At 36.4% G+C, this 27,728-nt stretch overlaps 1 protein-coding gene across 3 annotated transcripts in view; it reads left to right on the top strand.

The window, feature by feature from the left end:
• Nucleotides 1-27,728, top strand: part of Rock2 (Rho associated coiled-coil containing protein kinase 2) — a 95,649-nt gene that overhangs the window by 47,117 nt on the left and 20,804 nt on the right. For 2 of the 3 annotated variants that reach the window (XM_055625474.1, XM_055625480.1), the window contains 16 exons: nucleotides 1,640-1,900; nucleotides 7,779-7,923; nucleotides 9,947-10,085; nucleotides 11,000-11,091; nucleotides 12,105-12,264; nucleotides 13,621-13,681; nucleotides 16,247-16,326; nucleotides 16,483-16,531; nucleotides 17,049-17,184; nucleotides 17,275-17,366; nucleotides 17,585-17,831; nucleotides 18,601-18,707; nucleotides 20,799-20,958; nucleotides 25,331-25,491; nucleotides 26,041-26,225; nucleotides 26,908-26,977. In XM_055625474.1, the coding sequence (XP_055481449.1) occupies nucleotides 1,640-1,900; nucleotides 7,779-7,923; nucleotides 9,947-10,085; nucleotides 11,000-11,091; nucleotides 12,105-12,264; nucleotides 13,621-13,681; nucleotides 16,247-16,326; nucleotides 16,483-16,531; nucleotides 17,049-17,184; nucleotides 17,275-17,366; nucleotides 17,585-17,831; nucleotides 18,601-18,707; nucleotides 20,799-20,958; nucleotides 25,331-25,491; nucleotides 26,041-26,225; nucleotides 26,908-26,977 (2,145 nt within the window). Of the gene's footprint in view, nucleotides 1-1,639; nucleotides 1,901-7,778; nucleotides 7,924-9,946; nucleotides 10,086-10,999; nucleotides 11,092-12,104; nucleotides 12,265-13,620; nucleotides 13,682-14,429; nucleotides 14,442-16,246; nucleotides 16,327-16,482; nucleotides 16,532-17,048; nucleotides 17,185-17,274; nucleotides 17,367-17,584; nucleotides 17,832-18,600; nucleotides 18,708-20,798; nucleotides 20,959-25,330; nucleotides 25,492-26,040; nucleotides 26,226-26,907; nucleotides 26,978-27,728 lie in introns of all 3 variants that reach the window. The other variant, XM_055625465.1, reaches the window with a different exon arrangement.

Raw genomic sequence — 27,728 nt, 5'->3', positions numbered from 1 at the left:
TAAGCATCTTAAAAATTTGACAGTCCTTTATATATTTTCTGTAATATATGATGTTCTCAGTGCTCCTGATTCTGCCTTATAACTAACCGTGAATTAAAGAATTGATTGACATATTGCTTCTTTTTCTGTTAATGTGCATCAGTATCCTTGCTTCTCTACATGGTATTTAAAATCTATAGACATTTTGTGATGAGGTAATCACATACTAGTGTGTGCTCTAACATGCTTAAGTAAGCAAGGTGTGTGTGTTTTGTACTTGCTTGAAAGAGGCGGTGTGGAGGGTTTGTGTGTGTGTTTTGTTGTTGTTGTTGTTGGTGGTATTTATTTATTTATTTTCCCCATGTGTCATTTAAAAGGTTATTAGTACAGCTTTAAAAAAATCATGTTGAGGGGGGTTGTAGAGATATTCATCAGTTAAGAGCCAGGCTGATCTTTCAGAGGACCCAGGTTTGACCAGCACCTACATACTTACATAGCAGCCTACATCTGTAACTCCAGCAGACACCAGTCACACACATGTAGCACTTACATACATGCAGGCAAAACACCCAAATATATAAAATAAAATTAAAAATGAAAATGAGCCTTAAATCTCCTGTTTTTATTTGGTTAATTGTAGCCATTGTTTAGAAATTTAGATTTGTATAAATCGAACTGTTTGTGCAAGGGGAGTGCCGTTTATGGGCCTTGATAATTTGCTTAAATAAGGAATAATAATAATAATAATAATAATAATAATAATAATAATAATGAATGATAATGCTGGCATTGTGGATACAGCTGTAATCCCAGCACTTAGAAGACTGCACAAGGGGATTCTTTCTGAATTCTGCTTTATCTACATAAGGAAATCTTGTCTCAAAAAGAAGAAAAAAGAGGATAGCACTAAAGTATCCCAGTTTTAGCTTTAAATCACTCATTGGTGATTTCTAGTTAACCATTCCATATATTGGTGTCTTTTGATCTTTGATCCTACTGAGTGGATTCCTACTGAGAAAGAAGAGATCTTTTTATTATTGAAATAGTCTCTGGGTGCTGCTTTTGTGGTGGGGTTGAGGGTCCCTGTGTTGTTTGGTGGTTTATACAGATACCTTGTCTTGGGATACTCTGTCTTTCTGGGGTCTGGGAGTAGGTGACAATGCTGTTTGCTGCTTATCCTGTATAAGAAGATGGAGAGGAGGAAAGAGGAGTTAGTTCTCTTCCAAGTGTGGCTACTGAGTACTTTTTCATCGAAATGGGTTTTGTTTCTGTCTGTTGAATTGGTATCTGTTAGATGTTTCTAAGGTGCTCCTACCTCCACCTTCCTTCTGTGTAAGGTATGAGCAATAGTTTGTTTAGTTTTCAGAGAGCTATTCTCTTCTTTGTTTTTATTATGTCTTTAATTTTTTTAAATTTAGTTTCCTACATTGTGTTTTCCATGAGAGAAAAACATTTATTTATATATATATATATTTTATAGTATGCCATGTAAAATTGTCTGCTGTTTTCTCATTAAACAGTCCTGACTCAGAAGTAAAGGATTTCATAAATTTTAACTGTTTTAGTTGTAGTCTGTTTTTTCACTAGTAATAATAATTTTGGGGTTTTGTTTTGTTCATGTCTCTGTTTTTAGTATAATTTTGTTCTCCCCCTTTTCCAGCTCTTTTGTGCCTTTCAAGATGACAGGTACCTGTACATGGTGATGGAGTACATGCCAGGTGGAGACCTTGTGAACCTTATGAGTAATTATGATGTGCCTGAAAAATGGGCCAAGTTTTACACTGCTGAGGTAGTGCTTGCACTGGATGCAATACACTCCATGGGCTTAATACACAGAGACGTGAAGCCTGATAACATGCTCTTGGATAAACATGGACACCTAAAATTAGCAGATTTTGGCACGTGTATGAAAATGGATGAAGTAAGTAGGCCAGTAAAAAAATGCTATTAAAAAATTTGTCCATATTGTGTTTTTGTGTATGAGAGGGAGGGAGAGAGAGAGAGAGAAAGAAAAGAGAGAGAGAGAACATGTGCATGCAATGGAGTGCATGTGGAGGTCAGAAGACAACTCTATGGAGTCACTTGTCTCTTTCTGCCATTATATGGGTTCTGGAGACGTGCTCAGTTCACCAGGCTTGTACAGCAATCACCTTTATCTTCTCTTGCTAGGCTTTGTGTGAGTGTATGTGTGTGTGTGTTAATAAAAAAATGCAAATCAGGACTTTTTCATTTTTGAGTAAAAATGAATTTAGTTTGATAAGGGTATAAGAATGCCAAGACAAAATAATTTAGAATATTTCCTTTACTAATCATTCATCTAGGTGTAAAATATTTTATTAGTGGCTTTCTTGTTGCAAGAGAAAATCAGTGCTCAGTTCATTTATCTTCTTCATAGAGTGTTGATGATTAGAGCTAGTTAATACTAGTTTAGGTGTGTAGAATTGGGCCACAAAACTGTAAGTTCCAAGTTCAGGAGTATTTGTACTACCATTATTATTTCTGTTGGTTTCTTGTTTGTTTGGTTGGTTTTTCATTTTGTTATGATTTTTTTGTCCCCTTTTAAGAAAGGAGGTGGAAGCTGGAGAGATGGCCCAGCTTTTAAGAGCACTGACTGTTCTTTCAGAGGACCCGGCTTCAATTCCCAGCATCAACATGGCAGCTCAAAACTGTCTGTAACTCCTGTTCCAGGGAATCCTACAACCTCACACAGACATACATGCTGGCAAAACACCAATGTATATAAAATACAAATAAATAAATAAATAAATTTTTTAAAAAAAGAAAGGAGATGATATAAAATAAGAAAAGAAATCATTCACTGCTTCCCATCTACCACTTTGGTATCATAGGGTAAATACGGAGTCATCATTTAATATAATATTTTGCTGTCAGACACTTTATGATTAGTTGGTTCAGGAACATTAACTTCATGGCTAATTATGATATTGGTTTGTTTTGATTATTTGATTTTATATTTGTCCTTCTCTGTCTGTACTGTTAATTCCTATGGAGAAGATGGCTTATAAATAATAAGTACTCTGTAATCTATGCTTTCAGGAAACTGAATTTCACTTTTGGTATGGTTTTTGTGACCTTCCAGAATACTCACCACCAACAACACATGCACACAAACACTTGAAGTTTCCATAGACACTGATCTTTTTTTTTTTTTTTTTAAATTACATAGAACTCTTAATTTTCTAGTAATTGTTTGATGAAACAATGGTGTTACAAGTTTGAGTTCTGTCAATGTTTGCCTTTCCTTTATTATTGCCACTACACCAGAAGCAGACCAGAGCTCAGTAGCCAAATCTAGTCTCTGGCTTTGTGGTCTCATGAAAAAGAATGATTTTTACGTGTGCCAGAGATGTTTAAGGAAGAAGATAAATTGATAGAGAGTATGCACCCCTTCAAGTTTTTATAGTTTATCAGCAATATAGAAATCAGTTTTCAATGATCCTTGCTTTCTCTTCCATGTCAGAGAAAGCGTGGTGCCTACAGAGGCTAGAGAAGGCATTGGAACTTCTGGAACTGGACTTACAGGTCGTTGTGAGCCACCATGGTAGGTGCTGGGAATTGAACCATCTGGAAGAGCTCTGTAACTGCTGAGCCATCTCACTAGCCCATGACCTCAGTTTCTAATATCTGATGATTCTTCTTGTGTTTATTTCTGAAAAATTCTATTTTCCTCCATTGTACATTAAAAAATGAAAATGGCAATACTTGCTGCATAGGAGCAATGCCAGTATATCGTTCAGAAAGTACATAGCTTAGTGGGTAAAGACATTTGCCACCAAGTCCCTTCTTGGGATTTAGCGAAAGGACAAAACCAACTCCTGCAAGTTGTATGCTTGTGTGTATCCTCTCCAGTTTATCAGTCAATCAATAATAAAGGGGACAACAAAAGAAACTTTGTAATTAAATAAAAATAATTAGTATCCAAGGGACTAACTAAGGGAATCCGACTAGACAGGTTTATGCAGCTATGGGCAGGTGAAAGTGTGTGTCTGAACACTTGGACTGTTTAGTTGGAACACAAGGACAGATAACACCTGTGCTGTGCTGGCTGAGGACCTCAGGAAGAGGTAGGTGTACCTTTGCAGGGACACGGTACTCAGTTCTAGTCCTCAAAAATGGACTGGAAGGCCTGATGCCTACTTAAGTCAGTCCAGGGCCTTTAATACTTTTAAAAATTAAGAGTTTTCATTTAAATTTTTCTTTTTTATCTTCATAGGAGGCATTTTGAATTGTTTGTAAGACCAACCTGAAGACTTATGATTGATCAATTTTTGAGTTTTCAGTAAACTCTCTGACTATATTTTGCCAATGACAAATCATCAAATATATTTAGAAAACATTTAATACATTCAAAGAAATTTTTGGGTTTATTTGTGGCAAATGCATGTGTGTTCAGGTACGCTTGGCTATGAGTGCATGTGTGGAAACTGGAGGTATGTTAGGTGTCTTCTGTCTCTCTCCACCATTTTATTTTATTTAGATTGTGTGTGTGTACATCCATACATGTGTGTATACCTGTGCACATCCATGAGGAACCCAGTGGAGGAGGTCAGGTGTCTTCTATCACTCCTTACCTTATTACCTTGAGACAGGGTTTCTCACTGAACTGAAAACCAATTTCAGTTAGGCTGGCCAGCACCTTCATATGCATGTGCGTGCATGCACACTCAAACACACACACCACCCCCAGTTCAGAGATTACAAACATACATACAGTCATGCCTGGCCTTTTTTGTGAGTGTTAAGGATTTGAACTCAGGCCATTATGCTTGCTCTACAAGTACTCCTACTCACTGAGCCATCTCCCTTGCCCTGCATGTTTTTTTGTTTTGTTTTTTAAAGCATAGTCTCTCGCTGTATCTTGAGCACACTCTTTTTGGCAAGACTGGCCGGCTAGTAAATCCCTGGGGTCTGCCTCTCTCCACCATTGCACCTTCCTTCTTCAGCCTGGAGTTTCAGGCATGTACTGCCACACCTGGCTTTTTTTACTTGGTTGCTAGGAATCCAAATTCAGGTCCTTGCTCTTTACAACAAGCACTTTTACCCACTTTCCCAGCCCCCAATCCAAGTAATTTTGAGTAACCTTTTGAAAACGATTGCCTGGCTATTTTGTTCTCTAGCTCAGACTACTTCAGTAGATGCAGCAGGTTGATGAAAGGTCAAGCTTCATAGGCGGTGCTACAAAGCCTCTTAAGATATGGCTCTCTGTGCTGTCATGTGACAATGCCTTGGAGCTCCAAAGCTGTGATTTATTATACAAGTCTTCCATAATGTGTTACTTAATGATTCTTATGCTTTATAGATGCTGGGTGGAGGCCATTTTTTTTTTTTTATTCACACGTGAAAACCTGGCTCAAAGTTTGCTACTTTGTGAAGGCTCCTTAGGTCGCTCCATATCCTCTCAGCACATCTCCCTTTACTGTATTGGCCTTGATTTTGACACTGTAGAATATTATAAAATTGTCTAGTGTTTTTTTTTCCTTAGCCCTAGAACCAAGAAGCTTTTGATTCCTTTTATTGGAGAACGGTATTTAGCAGTCATCTCTATGGGAGCTAGATGTGCTCATTGCTCCCAAAGTGTCACGACTTTCAGGCTCAGTTGGTGCGTAGAGCTAGGAGGCATGGGTTATACACACCAAGTATTAAGCCACATGCCCACGTGTTTTCATTTGAGTCTCTGTCTCTATAGATAGTATATCAACTGCCACTATTTAACATTGATATATCTGGTATAAGTTGAACAACACAGGACTCAGTCTAATCTTCCTCTTTTCTTTTTGTAATTTCCTAACAGTTAAAAACAAAACAAATAAACAAAATCCCTCTGGCTCTAATTAGCTAGTTATAGATTTGTTTTTACTTGTTTAACTCTAGTGTACATTTAAAATTGTTTCATAATTACTGGTCCCGCTACTGTATAAATAAATTTGTTAATATTGCATTTTGGATTGAAGATGTCTTCCTAAAATAGGTTTTCTCAAAACTTCTTGTTAATGTCACTGTCTTATTTTATTCTATGTAGAAATCCTCACTAAGTATTTCTACATTATCTTTTCAAGCTTCATAGAAATTATTAATTCATATAATGAGTTCTGTACCTCGTTTGCTGTATTTGGAAAAATAACATTCCACTTATTCTGCTAAATTAAGGATATGTAATTACTATTTTTGAAATTAATTTCTCTTGTTTGGTATGCTTTATAGCATTTAAACATTTGTACAAATCAAGTCCACAAAATACATTGAACTTTCCTTTCCAAAGAGGTCATGTTATTTAGAGCTATTTGTTGTTGGTTGTGGAGGTAGGGAATAGTTATGGAGAGTGAACCTAGGACTATGCATACTAGGCAGACACTTTCAGCAACAAGCTGTGTCCTTAGCCCTAATAGTTACTTAACACGTTAGTATTTCTATAGTTTTCTTGTGAGAAATGTGGGATGCACCATTAGCAGGTAGAGAAAGAGAAGAATTAATGTATTAAAATCTTGACAAATTGGACAGAACTTGGGGTGAAGGAGCTTTACACTGCTAGAATAATTTCAGTTAACAGCAAACACTGTGATGCCTTTGTGTGCACATACACGTGCTCACTTTCTCTTGCTCTTCTCCCTTCTTCTTTCTGTCTTCTGTGATGGATGATTCTTTCTGTATGTATTAATTAATTAATTTATTTATTTATGTGTTTTATGTATATGAGTGCTCTGTCTTCATGGACACCAAAAGAGGCAATCAGATCCCATTATAGGTGATTGTGAGCCACAATGTGATTGCTGGGAATTGAAATCAGGATCTCTGGAAGAAGAATTAAGTATTCTTAACCACTGAACCATCTCTCCAGCCTGTGATGGATGATTTTTATCTTTGCCAAAAAGACAACTTCAGTGGATAAGATACCCATCAAGCTTGAGGATCTGATCTCCCACAAAAGACCAAACATGGTGGTACATACCTATAACCCCAGTACTGGAGAGGCAGAGGATCCCTGGGCTGTGCTGGCTAGCTAGTCTGGCCAGTTACTGAGCTCAAGGTTTCGTGAGAGACACTGTCTCAGAAAATAAGGGGAAGAGTGAGAGAGGAACGTAGTCAGTATTGACCTATGATTTACATGCATACAGGCACGCATGCACACATTCCTGAACACATTGTACATACACAGACTCTAAGAAGGTATTCACAAAAGTATTTTACTATCCAGCAAAACCAAACACAGGTTGAAGGTATTGAATCACTTTGCCAAATATGTTGATGATATAGCTTTATATTAGAAAAATGTAAAACCAAGAAGTGTCAAACCTTATAGTTTTGACACATTTTAGTTTAAATGCTTACTACATTTCCTCAGTCTGTTCTTGCTAAACTTTGGACCATTTCTTAATCCCATATCCAAGCTGAGAGTTGCTTTGCCATCTAAGTGCTTTTGTTTCTTTCCAAAGCAGCAAAGCTGCTTTTTTTTCTAGTGAGTCATTTATTTTCCCCATGTTGTATCATTAAGATCTCATTTTGTATCCTCTTACTTTATAATGTAAGAAATAAACAACTTAAAAATTGTCAGTTTCTGTAGTTTGGTAGCCCACTGACATCACCTTTTTCCATGGATGAAATTTATCCCTGGTCTCCCTGATACAGACATTTCTCTGCATTTGGTGGTTGCTGTATATACCTCCTGAGTCCTGAAACCATGTCAGTGGCATTCTATTGGAAGTCAGTGTATGCTCATCCCGCATGTTTGCCTTTGTTTTTTTTTTTTTTTTTTTTTTTTTTAAATTCTGCTCTTTACCCAGACAGGCATGGTGCATTGTGATACAGCAGTTGGAACTCCTGATTACATATCACCTGAGGTTCTGAAGTCACAAGGAGGTGATGGCTACTATGGGCGAGAATGTGATTGGTGGTCTGTAGGTGTTTTCCTTTTTGAGATGCTAGTGGGTGAGTCATTATTTGAACTTGTTCTGTTTTGAAAACCCTTCTTATAGTACCTTGTAGTTCAGTCAAGAATTGGAGAATGTAAAGAAATTGTTGTGTTCAAGGGTGGAATTAGAATTTCTGAAAACTGAACTAGAACCTGTTGTAGAACTGGTGAGATGGCTTAAGATAGTGGTTCTAACCAGTGGGTCATGACTTCTGTGGTGAGGTGTTGAGTGACCTTTTCATAGGGGTCACCTAAGACCATTGGAAAACACAGATACTTACATTACGATTCATAACAGTAGCAAAATTGCACTTATGAAGTAGCAACAAAATAATTTTATAGTCAGGGGTCACCACAACATGAGGAACTTTATTAAAAAGTCACAGTATTAGAAAGATTGAATACCACTAGGGTAAGGTGTAAAAGGCACTTGCGGCTGAGCCTGACAATCTGAGTTTGATCTCCAGGACTCAGGTGAAGGTAGAAGAGAACCAACACCTGCAAATTGTCCTCTGACCTCCACCTGTGAGTGTGACCTGTGCATGCTTACACATGTACATGCCAGTAAATAAGTAAATGAAGTAGAATCTGATCTAAGACTAGCATAGTGATTGAAAAGAAGTATAACATGAAAAGAAATTAGAAGTATGCTGTATGTTAGTAGAAGTGTTCTCCAGTAGATCCTTTTCTTATTTTTCTAAGTGTTTTCATATAGCTGATGCTGCCCTCAAACTCATAATCTCCTGCTTCAGCCTCTTGTATGCTGAGATTGCAGATGTGCCACTGCTCATCACTAGATCTTTTTAAATTAAGGTAATATTAGAGCAAGAGCAAATTCACAGCTTTTTTTAGACCTCCACTAATCTTTTTAATCAGCTCCCCTGGAGCTGAGCTGGAGTTCTACAGAACTGTGAGTTTCATGGCATAGGTGCTGGGACCCAAACTCTAGAAGTGTTAGCAGCAGATGCTCTCAACTGCTGAGCCCCTTTATTGTCCCAGCCCCCATAGATGGCAAGGTTGTTGTTTCTAAAGATTTACTTATTTACTTATTTTGTATGCATGTGTCACAAGTGCCTAAAGAAGACACAGAAGGGCATTGAATCCCCTGGAGTTGGAGTTACAGTTGGTTGTGAGCACCTGGCACAGGTGCTGGGAACAGAATTTTGGCCCTTTATAAGAGCACTGCATGCTTTTAACCGCTAAGACATTAATTGCTCCCAAGATTTCTTAATAATCTTATTTATTGTAAATATTTTAAAGGGTTGAGTAAATATTTAAGTAAATTTTAATATTTGTTCCAGTAGTTAGAGAGCACTGAAACTGTTCTTTAGTTCATGTAATGTTTTGGGCTTTTTGTTTGTTAGAGACAGGATCTCTCTATGAAGGCTTGACTGCCCTGAACTGAACACAGAAACAAATATATACTCTTTCCCCTCTTCTTTTCTCTTGTTTTCCTTCTTCTTTGTCTGCTCCCACCCCCCTCCACACTTTTTTCTTTATTCTTTTGAGACAGTCTTGTTATGTAGACCAGGCTGTTCTGGAATCTATAAAAGATACAGCTGCCTCTGCCTCTGGAGTGCTGGTATTAAAGGTGTTCACCATTGCAGTGAGATGAATCACATTGTTATTTTCAATTAGAATGTTAAGATATAAATTTTTTGTTTGTGTGTTTGTTTAATTTAAGACAGGGTCTCACTATGTAGCTCTGACTGTCCTGGCACTCAAACAGAGATCTGCCTGCCTCTGCTTCCTGAGTGCTGGGATTTAAGGCATATGCCATCATGCCTGATCCCAAGATTTAATATTTCAATTAGAGAAAACTCAAAGGCAAAGTTTTTTTTAAGGGTAGAAGGTCTTTGGTGTGATTACATTTTAAGTGTATTTGTATATGTCTGTTCATTTTCACTGTGATTCTTGGCATATAGGCCAGTTGCTCTTTCATGAAAGATAATATTTAAGCCTAAGATATTTAAATGCTATATAAAAAGTTAAATTTGAATTCTGTATTCTAATCATTACTATTTTTTTTTTTAAACTTAGGGGACACTCCATTTTACGCAGATTCACTTGTAGGAACCTACAGCAAAATTATGGATCATAAAAATTCACTTTGTTTCCCTGAAGATACAGAAATTTCTAAACATGCAAAGAATCTTATATGTGCCTTCTTAACAGACAGGTAGTGTACACACAGAGAGAAACCCTTTCACTTTTAAAATCTGCAGAAGTAAAAACATGCTTGCCTTGTGTGAATATGAAGTCAGCCTCTCTTGTTACACTATTTGCATTTCATTCTGGTTTAGCCCCATGCTCCAGCCTGGCATTGGGTTGCCTTCATTGTTTTGTGTCTACATCCCATTTATAATCTAAGTTGTACATCAATCCTGTGTCTACAAAAGTACAGAGATGAGTTAGCAAATGACTATATTTGAATGATAAAATTTACATTACCCATTTTGCCCCTTTATGTAGTAATCCATATAATTCTTGATTATATAACTTTTGAGAGGCCAGCAGTTTCTATAGATAAATAGTTGGTAATTTATAATCTTAAAAACTTTAAAGTTAGGGGTGGTGACTCAGGTGTGGTGGTGCACATCTTTAGTATACGTGCTGCCAACGTGAGCACATGGTGCACATCTGTAATCCCAGCGTTCAGGATATATAAATGGAGAAAGAGCTTCTAGTAGTAAATAGGGATAGTTCAAACTTCATATCTGAGTTTTTTAAGAACAGGAAAGGGATTTTTAAATGGTGCTTCTATGAGAGCAGCCTGAAGTAAATCTTTGTCAAGTGGGTCATGCAATTTGGTATATTGAGAGGGAGTTTTTTTTACCTGGAAATTTTGTACTTCTGATTCACAACAGAAAGATAATAGAAGTAGAATTTATTTCCCACAAAGTTTACTATGCATCCACACATCATTATGTCTCTTCATCTGTCCAAATGTCAGACACATAGCTTATATTTGAAAAGCATTTAAGCTGAAACTCTTCATAAAAATATTTCAATTTATGATCCTTGTTTTGGTGATAGTATTAAAAATTAATACTCTTTATTTTTCATAATGTATTTTTTAACTGCATTGTTTAGGGAGGTACGACTTGGAAGAAATGGGGTAGAAGAAATCAAGCAGCATCCTTTCTTTAAGAATGACCAGTGGAATTGGGATAACATAAGAGAGAGTAAGTCACGCAGTCAGAGTGTTTCCGTTTCATCACATTTTGGATCTTATAAATTCATTTCCTCTTCTGAAACAGCAGACATGTGTGATAGAGTGTATGATAACTCATTTTAAATTGAGAGATCTTTTAAAGGATTTATTTTATTTTATTTTTTTATGTGTGAGTGCTCTATCTGCATATATACCTCCATGCCAGAAGAGGGCATTAGATCCCAGTATAAAGCACATGATTGTGAGATGTGGTTGCTGGGAATTGAACTCAGGACCCGTGGAAGAGCAGACAGTGCTCTTAAATGCTGAGCCATGTCTACAGCCCAGTATGCATTTTTTTAAAATTTATTATGTATACAATGTTCTGCCTGCATGTATACCTGCATGCCAGAAGAGGGCACCAGATCTCATAAATGGTTGTGAGCCACCATGTGGTTGCTGGGAATTGAACTCAGGATTTCTGGAGGAGCAGTCAGTGCTCCTAACCTCTGAGCCATCTCTCCAGCCCCAGTATGCATTTTTTTTAAAAGCAACATTTCTCAATTCTTTTTGTAATAGATAGTATGCATTTCTTAATTTTGCAGTTTTGTGTATCTCAGTAATGGAATATTATCCTCTAACTTGAGTACCTAAGTTAATAAATTAATAGTTATTTGTTGAGACTGCACTCTGATAAATCATAGTAATTTACTTTATGTATATATTATGTTGATTCATTTTAAGAATATTTCTGCTTTAAAAATGTAGAAAATGAGAATTCTCTAATATATATATATATATATATATATTATTGCTACTTGTAATTTTTAGCTTCTAGAGTGATATAATTGGCCTTCCTTGTTTGATATATTAACCCATATTTAAAACTGACCTAATATAGTAATAAACTACGTATAAAGTTTTAGTTTTAGGAAATGTTGAATAGAAGATCAGTTGCTAGGTTTTTGTATAAAATATGTTATCGTAAAAATGAGTTGATCTTTTATTTTGGCTATGAGTGAAATAATATTTTCTTCCTTGCAGCGGCAGCTCCAGTGGTGCCTGAACTCAGCAGTGACATAGACAGCAGCAACTTTGATGACATTGAGGATGATAAAGGCGATGTAGAGACCTTCCCGATCCCTAAAGCGTTTGTGGGAAATCAGCTGCCTTTTATAGGATTTACCTACTTTAGAGAAAATTTGTATGTGATTTTATTTGTTAAGTGTTATTGTTATAATAGCCTAGCTGTCAGATTTTTTTTTCCTAATGGACTGTCTAAACTACTTTTAATTTTATTTTTTATTTGATATTTGAATGTTACATTTTATTTATTTACAAATGATTGAAAGGCACTGTCATATATTCGTTTGAAGATATACAGTAAGAACAAATACTTTGAGTTTGTTATCTTGTGAATCACAGAATTGTAAAAAAGGTAGAATGTGATTTGCCTTTAAACAGATTATCTCAGTGGATGCTCTGTAAGGGATTTTTGACTGGCAACCAAGGAGGAACCACTGAAAACTGTTAAATATTGGGATAAGATGTTAAAAGTGTTTGAGAAACTTCCTGGTACACTCAGATGTAATGATGAGAATGACCAGGTGTCACAATTTGCCCAGGTTTGGGTGTTTCCTAGAATGAGATAACGAAACTAGAAAAACGAAACTAGAAAAAGCTCAGGCAAATGAAGATGGATTAGTCACCTTCCTAATAGTGATAATATTCTAAAACTGTTTTGAGTGCTGAACAAAATAAGGGTATTGTCCTGAAGGGATGGCTCAATGGTTAAGAGCACTGGTTGCTCTTCCAGGCGACCCAGGTTTGATTTCCAGCAGCCACATGGCAGCTCACCACCATCTGTAATTCCAGTTCCAGGGGATCTGATGCCCTTTTCTGGCCTCCATGGGCACCAGGTATGCATATGGTGCACGGACTAATATTTAGGCAAAATACCTATACACATAAAGAATATATGTTTTTTTAAAAGTCATGGATGAAAGAAACTTATCCATGTTTATAGATGGTGGGAAGGACACAACTGAAAAAGAAATTGACAGTAATATCAAAATGATGCCTTAAGGGCTGACAAGATGGCCCACTAGGTAAGGCCCTTGCTGCTAAGTCTGATGACCCACATGGTGAAAAGAGAGAACCAGTTCCCACAACTTATCTTCTGACCTCTGCATGTATCTCTTGGCCTTTGTGTACGTGAACACACCCAATAAATGAGTGTAAAAAATTAAATATTTTGAAAAGACAATGTATAAATTTTAACATCGAGCTCATATGTTATCTTTGCAAAAAAGAGGAGATGTTCTTTTCTAAGAGAAACGATAGAATATGATCATTGTAGAAACTCAAGTGGAATCAAGGGGTCCATGTTGTGACTCTAGTCCTAATGAAGTTAAGGCTGGGTGCCTTCTGTGGAGAAGGCTGAGGGGTGTGACTGACTGCCCAGCAGCAGAGTAAGTGCTTCACTTAGTATGTTCAAGTAAGATCTTAAAGAGATTTGATTATATAAGACAAATGAAAAGCATTTCTTCTGTTCTTCCAGGTTATTAAGTGACTCTCCATCTTGTAGAGAAAATGATGCAATACAAACAAGGAAAAGTGAAGTATGTATATATTTTTACTGTGTTTTCTACTTTAGTCACATGTTCAGTACTCATGCCATTGATTTTTTTTTTAATTATCTCTATTTTTGTATACAAGTGTTTTGCCTGTATTTATGTCTGTTCACATGCAGTGTCAGCAAGGTCAGAAGAGGGAATGGAATCTAGTTCCTTTGCAGAGCAGCCAGTGCTCTTAATGACTGGACCATCTCTCTCACCCCATCATAACACTAGTTTTTAGCCATGTACTTGGTATTTCTTTATTACTCATGCAATACCATTCTTAGAGTATAAAGTGCTGTGTCTGTAGCACAACGTTGAAGTGATTAATTATGTGAATATGTGCTTTCAGCTTTGTTCATTAGCAAGAGTGATAGATTTAACAGCTGCAATACCAGTTAGAAGACGTATGATCTCAGGGCTTTAAAAGAGTATAAGCAGTGGGGCACAGCAGTAGGGCAGACTCAAAACTGCGCTTCTGCTTACCGGTGTATTCATATAAAGAACAGTTTATTGAAGTGTTAAAGTATTTTGTGACTGTTCTCACTTCAGCAGCACATATACCAAAATATCTTGTGACTGCTTACAAAGCTAAATCATACACATACAGGTGAAAGTTATAATGCTGTTTTTTCTTCAAATGTAACAAAAGGTAGAAAACGTGTTGGATAATTTTGGAATGATATACATCATAGGTCTTTTATTAAATATAACAAGCATTAAAATGTGTTTTGTATTTTTTTTTAACTAGGAAAGTCAGGAGGTACGTGTCAAATACACTGAAAAGGAGAAACAGTCATGTTTTACTCTAATCATAGTCTGCTTCCCACTTGAAGTACTGCATCTACTCAAGAGACTTCCCATCCTTTTTCCTATCAAGTACCCTTTTACTATTTTTCTTATGAATCTATTGTTTAAAATATGAATTATGTAATTTTTGTTTTTATTTATCAAGGACATGTATGTTCATAGTATTGCAGCACCTAAAAGTACTTATCTTGACTAGCTCATGAGCTTATATTTTTTTTAAAGTCCTATTGTTTGAAAGTCATTTGTGCTCGCGCGCTCTCTCTCTCTCTCTCTCTCTCTCTTTCTCTCTTTGTGTGTACACATATATGGAGAAGGATAAAGATAGTTGACTCAGCCTGGCTGTGGTGGTGCATGCCTTTGATCCCAGCACTTGAGAGGTAGAGGTAGGAGAATCTTTGTGAGTTGGAAGCCAGCCTGGTCTACAGAGCGAGTTCCAGGACAGTCAGTTCAGTCAGAGCTCCACAAAGAAACGCTAGTTTGAACAACAACAACAAAAAAAGTTAGTTGACTTTATTTACTTACAAGTTTAGTGTGTGCAGTTGTGATTGGATGTGTTTATATGTACACATGTGTGGAAGCCAGTTGTCAGTATTTTCCTGAAAACTCTACATGTTTGTTTTGTTTTGTTTTTTTAGAAAGTGTCACAGTGTATCTGGAATACAGAGATTAGTCCAGACTTGCTGGCCAGTGAGCCCCAGGGATTTGCCAGTCTCTGCTGCACTTTTCCTTCAAACTCCCACTCCCTCAGCACTGGAGTTAGAGACTCAAACTTGATTTTGTTGTTTTATTTGGTTGGTGTTTTATTTTGTTTTGGAGACGAGTTTCGCTTTGTAGGCCTATCTAACCTGAAGCTTAACATCCAGGCCAGGTTGGCCTCTACCAGCTTTAGCTTTAGTGCTGGGGGTTAACATAACTGGACTTCGTGTGTATGTTACTCAGTCCCTCGTGCTTGTGCAGTAAGCATCTTACTGGCTGAGTCATCTCCCTGGCTCCTAGCCTATAGTTGTTTTGAAACAATAGAGGAGGTTTCTGTTTGTTTGTTGTTGTTTTAAAGATGAATTTAATATTTAAGAAACAAACTCATTAGAACTTTGGTGTATCATTTTTGCCTTGGCCTGACAGTATTTACTCTTTAAATTTCAGTTAATCAAATGTATATAATATTACTGCCATTGTTGTTGTTATTTTGAGCCGTGGAGCTCAGTATATAGAGCAAGCTGGCCTTGAATTCCCAGAGATCCTCCTTCCTCTGCCTCCTGAGTGGTTTAAAGGCATGTGCCAATACACCTAGAAGACATTGTCTTACGTATTTTGTTCCTGTTAATGGGACAAAACTTGTTAATTCATGTAGGGCAGTATTTTAAATGATGTAGTATTATTTAATTCTTTTTTTTTTTTTATCATTTTAACTTGCTTTAAAACATAGCTTAAAAGGATTTGAAACTATTAGCTGTCTACTCAGGATTTATTTAATCCCTGGTAGTAGTGTTCCTATCGCTGTGTAGGAAATCACAGAAGAATATATTCCTATAAATGTGTTTGTATATATATATATATATATATATATATATATACTGTGAAGGAGAGAGCAGGAGGCGAGGGAGCTCTAAGTCAGAGTCATACCAAGCAGGTACAAATCCCATATTCTTACTGAGAGATCTAGTAAGTAGGAAAGGCAAAATAGAATCATTGTTTTCTTTAAGCCTCTTATCTTTATGACCAAAACTTACAACTTCTTATTTTTTTTTTTTTTGACAGATTCAGAAAAAATTATATGCACTAGAAGAACACCTTAGCAGTGAGGTGCAAGCCAAGGAGGAGCTGGAACAGAAGTGCAAGTATGCTGCCGAGCAGTACATTTTAAAGTTGAAGCTTAAACACAATACTGAAAATGAAAAGCACAAATTGACTATATAAATACTTCTTCAACTAATACACTATGCTTTTGTAAATTAGGATTATTTTATTTACTGTTTCTTTCTAAAAATTTTTAGATCTATTAGTACTCGCCTAGAGAAAACAGCAAAGGAGCTAGAAGAAGAGGTAAAAATTTCCTGTACTTTATAACATTTCTGTTAGTAAAAATCTTTGAAACCCTTTTAGCTACAGAGTACCATGCAATACATATTGGTAAAACTTACCTGTGTCATAGGTGAACAAGATGGAAATTATTATAGGGTATCTTTTGTTACCTAGATTTGTTTTGCCAATTTGAGTTAATTTAGTTTGTACAGGTATTTCAAGATTTAAAAACATTGTGATGGTATATATGTATGAAAATGCCATAATAAAACCATTACTTTGTATGCTAATGTAAAAATTAATTTTTAAAATCTTGTTTTTATATGATGATTGAAATGATGTTTCGTTAGTGATAGAAAGTTCCAGAAAGCTTGACTGTAATAAATTAAATTTGCAAACATGAAGAACACTAAAATTTTAACAAAACAATGATAGTCTTTTAAGTCTTTTTTTAAAAAAAATGTGTTTGATATTACTGACAGTATTTGACTGATTTCTTTCCGTATTTCCTTTTGACAATAATGTTAACTTATTTCAGATTACCTTTAGAAAAAATGTGGAATCAGCCCTGAGACAGTTGGAAAGAGAAAAGGCCCTTCTTCAACATAAAAATGCAGAATATCAACGAAAAGCTGATCATGAAGCTGACAAGAAACGGAATTTGGAAAATGATGGTTTGTGATATAGAATAATAAATATATAAGAAGAAAAACATTAAGTGTATGTTATATTGAGGCTTTCTGCTAAAATGCTTTGTTTCATAGTTAACAGCTTAAAAGATCAACTTGAAGATTTGAAGAAAAGGAACCAGAGCTCTCAGATATCCACTGAGAAGGTCAATCAGCTCCAGAAACAAGTAGGTTGGTCTGTGTGTGGAAAGTGATGGGTTTATCCTTGCCTGTTAATACTGATTGTAATTGCAGTGTTGCTAAAGCTGTTAGCGATAATAATTAAAGGGGTAATGCCTGGGAAAATAGAGTTTCTTATTTAAATAGCTTGTAACAAGATAATAAATTGATGTATTTTCATTACGTTGCATTGTGGTTATCTGCTTGCTTATGAATTGGATAACAGCTGGATGAAGTTAATGCTTTGCTGAGAACAGAGTCTGATACTGCAGCACGGTTAAGAAAAACCCAGGCAGAAAGTTCCAAACAGATTCAACAGCTGGAATCTAACAATAGAGATCTACAAGATAAAAACTGCCTGCTTGAGACTGCCAAGTTAAAACTTGAAAAGGAATTTATCAATCTTCAGTCAGCTCTAGAATCTGAAAGAAGGGACCGGACCCATGGATCAGAGATAATTAATGATTTACAAGGTATGAAAGTAATGATTGTACTGATTTGATTTTGATAATTTATAATTTTGAAATAACTTTAGATGGATAATGCATTGCAGTAACCTGGGTTTAGGGGTTTGTCCTTTATTCTGTTTGTTTTGTGGTGTTTTTGTTTGTTTTTCAAGACAGGGTTTCTCTACATAGACCCAGACGTCCTGAACTTGCTCTGTAGACTAGTCTGGCCTCGAACTCTTAGATGAATTCCCTGCTTATGCCTGGTATTAAAGGTGTGCAACCACCACTGGTTTGTTTTATTTTTTTAATGTGGTATTCTGTTAGTGAAGGTAGAGACTGGGCTGGAGAGACAGACTGTTGCCGTATAAGAGCACATATTGCTAGGAAGTTCAGTTCCTAGCATTTCTAGCAGGAGGCTTACAACTGCCTGTAACTTCAGGGATTCCAACCCCTCTTCTGACTTCCTTTGACGCTGCATTACATACATGAACTTATCCTCAGACACGAACACAGACACATAATTTAAAAAAAAAATTACAAAACAAAATTAGACATTACAAGTATATTGATAGAATTTGTGAACAAAAAAAAATGTGCTTTTAATTAGTATCTCCTAGATTTCTTCTGTCAACTGAGTTCTGGCTAAATTAACTTTAAAGTAATCTTCTGACAGATTATAAAAACTTGCTCACAAATAGGAACTCTAAAATATGAGGTAGATAATTTTAACTCTTAATTGAATGCATTTTGAATATGTTGTTTTCAACGGTGTTTTTTTTTTTTTAATTTTTAGGTAGGATATCTGGGCTGGAGGAAGATTTGAAGACTAGCAAAGCCTTACTGGCAAAAGTAGAGGTGGAGAAGAGACAGCTGCAGGAGCAGCTCACTGACTTAGAGAAGGTAAATACGGTGTGCTGCGCTTGTGGCAAGAGAAGCACAGTGCAACTTTACATGAGAAAGTTACCAAAATATGGGACAGTGAAGTAATCCTTCACTAGGTAGAATATTTTTATATATACATGGACTTTTTTCTGCTTGGACTTGACTGCGCAAGCAAGGACTGTAAACTTTAACAGAGGCAACCCTTGGTATGCTGGGCTACGTGAAGAAGGAACTTGGCGTATATAACGATGTTGCTCTTTTAGAAACCCAGAGGAAATTAGGACTCATTAAGATAAATATTTTATTCTTTCAGAATTTTATACAGCATAGAATAATTCAAAAGTTGACTGGAATATCTTAAAAATTAATATAATACAAAATTAAAATATGACTTGTGACATTCATAGTTTTTTTTTTTTTTTTATACTGTGGATCCAGGGATTATTTCCAGTTAATATTTTATTTCCATTTGTTTATTCATTGAGCTGAATATTTAGTGCTTTCTGTAGTAGAAATAGTCTGATAGGGGACCGTGGGGACACAAACTTTGATCCCAGCTCTCAGGAGACAGAGGCAGGTGAATCTCTGAGTTAAAGGCTAGCCAGGAGCTACCTGGGGAATCTTTGGGTCAACAAAAAGAAAAGTAATAATAAAGCCCCTAGGTAATTTCAATGCATTGTATGCAAACAAAATGCCAGCTGTTTGGACACAGTAGGCCTTTCAGGTGTAGAGAATGATAGATCAGAGGTAGACAGGAAAAGATGTACACTCTGCCTTGAGGATAGCCACTTGAACAGAGCTGAGGATAGAGAACACCAGTGGTTGGATTTGCTTGTTTTAGTATTTCTGAAGTATGTTGTCTGGGTCAGCAAACTAACCTTTAAGGGTCAGATTATGAATACTTGAGGTTTTGTTTGCCATGTGGTCTGTGTTCTAAATCCTGGGGCACATGTAGAATATAGACTTGACTTCTTTTATCTAAGACTTTCAAACTTAAAACATGTCTGGTTGGTCATGTAGCTCAGTGGTACAGTGCTTGCTTAGCATGTTTAAGACCCTGAGTTCAATCGCCAGCATCACAGAAAAATACCTACTAATTGGGTAGTAGGACATCTTGAGGTTTTGTTGTTGTTGAATATAGCTAGATTTGAAACACCACTTTTTGTTTGTTTGAGACAGTCTTACTGTGTAGGCCAGGCTGGCCTCAAATTTTCAGAGATCTGTCTGCCTTTGCCTCCTGAGTGCTGGAATTAAAGGTCTGGCCATCACAACTGGCCATTAGATAACATTTTTAAAGTTTGAAAAATAATACTTCAGGAAGGGAAACTTTGTGACTAAAGAATAGCAGCATCTTGCAGCTGGAGAGAGGGCTCATCAGTTAAGAGCACTTGTTCTTTCAGAGGACCCAGGTATGGTTCCCAGCACTCACAAACTGGCTCACAATCTGTCACCCTTTTCTGACTTATATGGGTACCAGGCACCCATGTAGTACACGTACATACATAGACACACACACATACTCACTTAAAACAAGTATTTTTTCTTTTAAGATTTATTTATTTATTATTTATACAGTATTTTGCCTTCATGTGTGCCTGTAGAATCTGGCCAGAAGGCACCAGATTTCAATATAGATGGTTAAAAGCTACCTTGTGTTGCTGTGGATTGAACTCAGGACCTTTGGAAGAACATCCATCGCTCTTAACCTCTGAACCATCTCTCCAGCCAAAATAAGTAATTTTTTTTTAAAAAAAGTAAAATTAGAGATAGCTGGGAACCTTCAGAGGTGACAGGAAGTTGAGAGTAGGGATATAGTGTCAAGAGCATCAGTAGATAGTGTCAGGGTTGCAGATGGAGAAATAGAATAAGAGAGGTGGAGAAATACTGAATGGTGAGAATAGCACTGTAGTCTTTTGCTGGAATTAATAGGTTCAATTCAGATCTCAAAACAACAGAGTAGATGGGTGGTAAAGTCCATTGGTAACTTTTATAAGAAACTTGGAGAAAAAAAGGAAAGGAAAATACTGAACATTCATAGTGAGACTATTTAAAAGTATTTTAAAAGTTTTTGAAATTCTGTGACTAGTTACCATTGGAAATGTTTCGTAGGAAAAGAGCAACATGGAAATAGATATGACGTATCAACTGAAAGTAATACAGCAGAGTTTAGAACAAGAAGAAGCTGAACACAAGACCACAAAAGCACGACTAGCAGATAAAAATAAGATCTATGAAACCATTGAAGAAGCGAAATCAGAAGCCATGAAAGGTATGCATTGTGAGGAGTATTCCAGCAACATTTTCCAAGAGTTAATTCTAGAGTCAGTCTTTACAAAATATTTATTTTTATTGACAAGTCTTGGGAACAGAAAGGAAGAAAGTTATTAGGGAAACTTTATATATGTATTTTTTTTAAATTAATTACAATTTATTCATTTTGTATTCCAGCTGTAGCCCCCTTTCGCATCCACTTCCATTCCGAACCTTCTTCCCTCTTCTACTCCCATGCCCCTCCCCCAGTCCACTGATTGGGGAAGTCCTCCTCCTCTTCCATCTTACCCTAGCCTATCAGGTCTCATCAGGACTGGCTGCATTGTCTTCCTTTGTGGCGTGGTAAGGCTGCTCTCCCCTCAAAAGGAGGTGATCAAAGAGGTAGACACTGGGTTCATGTCAGAGATAGCCCCTGTTCCCCTTACTTGTCCCCGTTCCACTTGGACACTGAGCTGCCATAGGCTACATCTGAGCAGGGGTTCTAGGTTATCTCCATGCATTGTCCTTGGTTGGAATATCAGTCTCAGAAAAGACCCCCATGCCCAGATATTTTGGTTCTGTTGCTCTCCTTGTAGAGCTCCTGTCCTTTCCATGTCTTATTTCCCCCTTTTTTCATAATATTCCCTGCACTCTGCCCAAAATTTGTCTATGAGTCTCAGCATCTGCTTTGATATCCTACTGGGTATAGTCTTTCAGAGGCCCTCTGTGATAGGATCCTGTCCTCTTTCCTGTTTTTTTTTCCTTTTCGGGTATCCATCCCATTTACCTTTCTGAATGAGGACTGATCTCTTACCCAGGGCCCTCCTTCTTGCTTAGTTTCTTCAGATGTACAGATTTCAGTATCTTTATCCTATATTATATGTCTAATATCCACTTATTAAGTGAGTATATACCATGTGTGTCTTTCTGCTTCTGGGATACCTCACTTAGGATGATCTTTTCTAGATCCCACCATTTGCCTGAAAATTTCATGATTTTCTTGTTTTTAATTACTGAGTAGTATGCCATTGTGTAAATGTACCACAATTTCTGCATCCATTCCTCAGTTGAGGGACATCTGAGTTGTTTCCAGATTCTGGCTGTTATGAACAAAGCTGCTACGAACATGGTTGAGCAAATGCTCTTGTTGTATACTTGAGCATATTTTGGATATATGCCTAGGAGTGGTATAATTGGATCTTGAGGAAGCGCTATTCCTAATTGTCTGAGAAAGCACCAGATTGATTTCCAAAGTGGTTGTAGAAGTTTGCACTCCTACCAGCAATGGAGGAGGGATCCCCTTTCTCCACGTCCTCCAGAATGTGCTTGACTTTTTGATCTTAGCCATTCTGTTGGGTGTAAGGTGAAATCTCAGGGTCCTTTTGATTTGTATTGGTCTTTTTTTTTTTTTTTTTAACCTTTGCTTCATTACGAAAATTTCTAAATACAGAATTTCTCTACCATAATTTTAGATCTGAAAGAAAGTGATATTTCAGTGGCATTAATGGTGAAAGGTGTGCAGTGTGGTGTTTTATATCTACTGATTTGGGAGATATGTTCTTTGACATATATTTACTATAGTTTGACACTTCTCCAGCTGTGTTGAAAAATTATTAATAGTTATATAAGACAAGAACTTATGTAGTAGCTAGTCCAGCTGGACTCAGTAGTAGCTCACTGAGTAATTTGCACACTGACATAGTAAAGATGCCAGTCAGATTTTATTAAAGGCATGTCATACTAATAGTTCCCCAAATAAGCTTCCACAAACCAGTCGTTGTTTTAGAGTTGTCTTGGCATAGTTTGTTTCCTCACTATGTATTATTAAAATAGATTTGAAATCACAGAAATAATCAGTTCTTGAAAATATTTGTGTCCAACTCTGGAACAGAAATTTTATTTCTTATTGAGGCATGATATTATGACTAGCTTTGCAAGAAGTAGCCTTTTAGTCTTTAAGTAAAATTAACATTTAGATTTTCTTATTCCAACTAATTTACCTTAAAGCACTGACTGAGGATGATAAGAAATGAAACAAGTCATGAACAATAGTGAACGTCTTTAATCCCAAGCAGAGGCAGGTGGGTCTCAGCTAGGCTTACAGTTGCGACTCTTTGAGAACAAAAGAGGAATAAGGTACTTTATTTAGAAATGTATAGTCTGAAGAGATTAAGTTGATGAACAGTGTATTTCTTGTCTATAACCTAGAAGAGAGTTAAATTTTGAAGTGTAATTTATATGCAATGAAATGTAAACACTTTTGATGTTTGTGTTACAATCATGTAGCTACTACCAAAGCTGTAGACTGTATCTACCTCCTCAGTGAGCTTTCTTGTGTTTCCTTCTATCTGCACCAATATTATGTGATTTTTAAAAAAATGTTTGTTTGTTTGTTTTTAGACAGTGTTTCTCTGTGTAGCCCTGGCTGTCCTGGAACTCTCTGTAGATCAGGCTGCCCTTGAACTCAAGAGATCCACCTGCCTCTTCCTCCTGAGTGATGGGATTAAAGGCATGTGCCATCACCACTCAGCGAATATTTTTATTTATTTATTTATTGAATAAGTGAATGCATTTATTTATTTGTTGATCATTTTTGAAACTGACAAAAATGAATCAATTTAATGTAATATAACTTCTTTGTTTCTGATGGTTACTTGGAACATTAATACATGATATGTGATGACTTGCTTATAATTTTACATATAAAGATATGGCACTTAAATATTACAGATTTTATTTAAGCCTGGTTCTAAAATTCTTGCTCTTTGTACTGTATGTTACCACCTCTATAGATTAAGAATGTGGCTTGAACAAGTAATTATTATCAGTATGACCTTGTCCAGTTGCTTAAACTTTGCTGATAACTTGTTCTCTGTAAAGGTATAATGATGGTGTTGTTAGGTTGTGAAAATCAAGTGTACATGTAAATAATTAGGAATACTGTTTACTTAGTAGCATGTAGAGAATGTTTCATTTGTCTGTGCACACTTCTAAAAACCCTTCATTAAATATTTTTAATTCTGGCCAGGGAGATGGTTTGATGGATAAAGTTCTTGCTGTGCATGGATGAGCCCATGTAAAAGCCAGGCAGAGAGGTGATTCCTGGGGCAAGCTCACTAGCTAGATGCACCAAAATTAGTGGGTTCCACATTGACCCATAGACCCTGCCGCATGATCACTGGAGGGCAAACAAGAAAAATATCTGACATCAGCTTTAGGCCTCCACACACATGCAAGCACATGTACACTTTAAAAAATAAAATTTAAAAATACCTTTAAAATGTATGGATTTAATTTTTAAATAATGCAACGTTTTGTACTTAATAGTTGGATGTTAAACAGTAGGTATGAGAGGGCATAGGAATCCTACTTGGATATGAACTAAAACACTTGCATTTAAAATTGAAGTTACTTGCATAGGAATACACTTGATTACCTTTAGATGAAAGTGCTTGGGCCGAAGAGATGGCTCAGCAGTAGGAGACACTGACTGCTTTTCCAGAGGTCTTGAGTTCAATTCCAAGCAACCACATGGTGGCTCACAGCCATCTATAATGGGATCTGATTCTCTCTCTTCTAGTGCGTATGAAGACAGCACTCACATATAATAAATAAATAAATATTTTTTAAAAAGATGAAAAGTGCTTTTAAAGAGTTGCTTTTCTGATTGTAGGTTTATTATAAATCATTTAGAAAAATGAAGGAAAGTATAACTCAAAAAAAGCGAAGATTATTTACAATCCTAAATAAGCGTAATACTTTATAGATTTACTCCGTTTTCGCTACCGTTTTACTAATTCTTAAAAACAAAACAAAAAACAAAACCCTGTGAGCATTAGTGAGCACCAATGAAGTACCTGCCAAATACCTGGCAGTGTTTTTACCTTTTTGCCATATTCAGGAGGTTAAATACTGTTACTCTCCTAGATGGAAGGAAATTGAAGAAAGAGAAGTTAACTTAGCTTCTCAAATAATTAATAAGTGTCAGGGTCAGCTCAGAAAGTTTGATTCCTGAATCTTACTACCTCCCAAAACATAGTTTTCAACACCTGCATAATAATATACTAACAGGGAAAGAAAAGTCATGGAATCTGCCTGGATGCCTTGAGGTAAAAATAGTCACACTGTTTATTGAAAGATGCCAGTGTCTTATAGAGAAACAAAGGCAAAATGTCTTTTTTTTAAAATTAGAATAAATGTGATATCACAAGTAGTGTGATGCGTTTTCTACTTTACAAATAAGACATCTATTTTTTAAGCTAAAATTCATATTTCAAATATATTTGAAATGATAAAAATATTTAGTTAGAAACATAACTATAAGGTAGTACCACTTGCCCTTAATTAAAATACATTTCAATTCATTTTTGTCTCTACTGTTACTGTAATAGAAATGGAGAAGAAGCTGTTGGAAGAAAGGACTTTAAAACAGAAAGTGGAAAACCTGCTCCTGGAGGCCGAGAAGAGATGCTCGATACTGGACTGTGACCTCAAGCAGTCTCAGCAGAAGCTAAACGAGCTACTGAAGCAGAAAGATGTGTTAAATGAGGATGTAAGTGTGACTCATACTAAGTAAAATGAGTGAGCCAGTAAAACCTAGTTTTAGTAGGAGGTCTAATGGTGACTGCATTATTTCTTTTTTTCTTGTAATATTCTGTAGTATACATTGGCTTTAATGGAGTTTGGTGATAGAGTAAATCAGTTATTGAATAAGTTTAAGATACTTACACCTTAAAGATTATATTTTATTTAAAAATATTAGAAGAATTATCTGTATTTTAATGTGAGATGAATAAAAAAATCATTCTTGAGCTGGGCATGGTAGCGCATGCCAGTAATCCCAGCACTCAGGGAGGCAGAGGCAAGCGGATCTCTGTGAGTTTGAAGCCAGCCTAGTCTACAAGGTGAGTCCAGGACAGCCAGGGCTATACCTATCTTTGAAAAACGGAAGGAAGGAAGGAAGGAAGGAAGGAAGGAAGGAAGGAAGGAAGGAGAGAAAGAAAGAAGAGAGAGAGAGAGAGAAAGAAAGAAAATCATTCTTGTGAAAAATAAGTAATTCACTTAAATGTCAAGTAATTTTTTTTTATTACCTATTTTTTAGGTTAGAAACTTGACATTAAAAATAGAGCAGGAAACTCAGAAGCGTTGTCTTATGCAAAATGACCTGAAGATGCAGACCCAGCAAGTTAACACCCTAAAAATGTCAGAAAAGCAGATAAAACAAGAAAATAATCATCTCATGGAAATGAAAATGAACTTGGAAAAGCAAAATGCTGAACTTCGAAAGTAAGTTAATTGGTTCATACAGTTTGATGGAGTGTTTCTGGGAGTTTTTGTGTGTTATTGGTATTTATTTAAAATGAAAGATGTGTGTGGTGATAATTCCTTTAATTACACTTGGGAGTGTGAAATAAGAGCCAGCTTATATAGCAAGAGGAATGTAAAATAAAACTAATAATATAACACATTGCATTAGCTGTTGGATTAATGACATGATGTAGCCTTGGGAAAAGCCTGTATATAGGTATTAGTTTTTGTTTTGTTTTTTTTTTTTTAATGTGTGTTTTTTGGTGTTTTGTTGTTGTTACTGTTTATAAAGTCTCACTATGTATCCCTGGCTGGCCACAGCCTTCCTGGAATCTTTTTCCTCAGCCTCTAGAGATCTAGGATTAGAGGTATAACTCACCACATCTGGCTTGCAGTTGTTTAGATTCTTGTTTTGTTTTCTCATGCGTGGTCTTGTGAGAATTTCCAGGCTGGCTTTGAACTCATGATCACTCCCACCTCAGGCTCCTAGTTGCTGGGATTATAGGCTCTGCCACCAGGCCTGGTGGGGATGAGAGTTTTAAAAGGTAGTGATGAAGTTAGTGCTAGCATGAAAATGACTTGATTTCAGACATTCTTACTTTACAAAGTGGCTGGGTTGAAATGTATGTAAGCTACTAACAAAGACTTTCTGTGTTTACAGAGAGCGGCAGGATGCAGACGGGCAGATGAAGGAACTGCAAGACCAACTTGAAGCTGAGCAGTATTTCTCAGTAAGGCACTTTCTGCAGAACCAAGAGAATGGTTGTCTTTTAACTGAAACAAATATTTATTTCACTTTATGTGTATTTGTATTTGGGATATAGGCACATAAGTGCATGCATGCCTGGTACCTTGGGAGGTCAGAAGAGGGGAAAATGCATAGCTTTTGTTGTTTGCCCTTGCTTGTTTTGGTTTTGGGTGTTTTAAACAGCTTCACTATCTAGCTAGTCTCTAGTTTGCAAACTTTCTGCCTTCACACCTGAGTGCTAGGATTATAGTAGTTTACCACCACACCAGACAGATATGGATGGGTTCTTACATAACTCATAAAAAGCAAACAGGGATTGGGGATGTAACTCAGTGGTAAAATACTTGTAGCATGAAGGAGGTCCTGAGTTCAATACCCAGCACCATAAAGAAGGGGGAAAAAAGTACTGATAAAAGGCTGTAAATTGTTTAACAGAAATCCCTTATCTGGCTTGGTGGTTTGTGCTTATAGTTGCAACTACCATACAGACTGAGGTGGTGAGGTCACTTGAGCCCACAAAATTAAGGGCAGTCTCCACAACAAAAGAAAAGGTACTGTCTCAAAACAAGAAATCAGCTGTTGTTGACATAATTCTAAGCATAGCTATTAACCAGCCTGTGAAGCTGGTTACAAGAATCACCTTTTGGAAGAATATGCATTTAGGTTTGTTTGTTTTAAATATATAATTTTTAAATTTTATGTGTTTTGCCTGCATACATATCTGTGTGAGGGTA

This window comes from Psammomys obesus, unplaced genomic scaffold (assembly GCF_907164565.1).
Source record: "Psammomys obesus unplaced genomic scaffold, mPsaObe1.curated_primary_1811, whole genome shotgun sequence".
Taxonomy (NCBI): domain Eukaryota; kingdom Metazoa; phylum Chordata; class Mammalia; order Rodentia; family Muridae; genus Psammomys; species Psammomys obesus.
The sequence above is the reverse complement of the archived record's forward strand: the minus strand, read 5'-3'. Positions and strand labels throughout refer to the sequence as shown.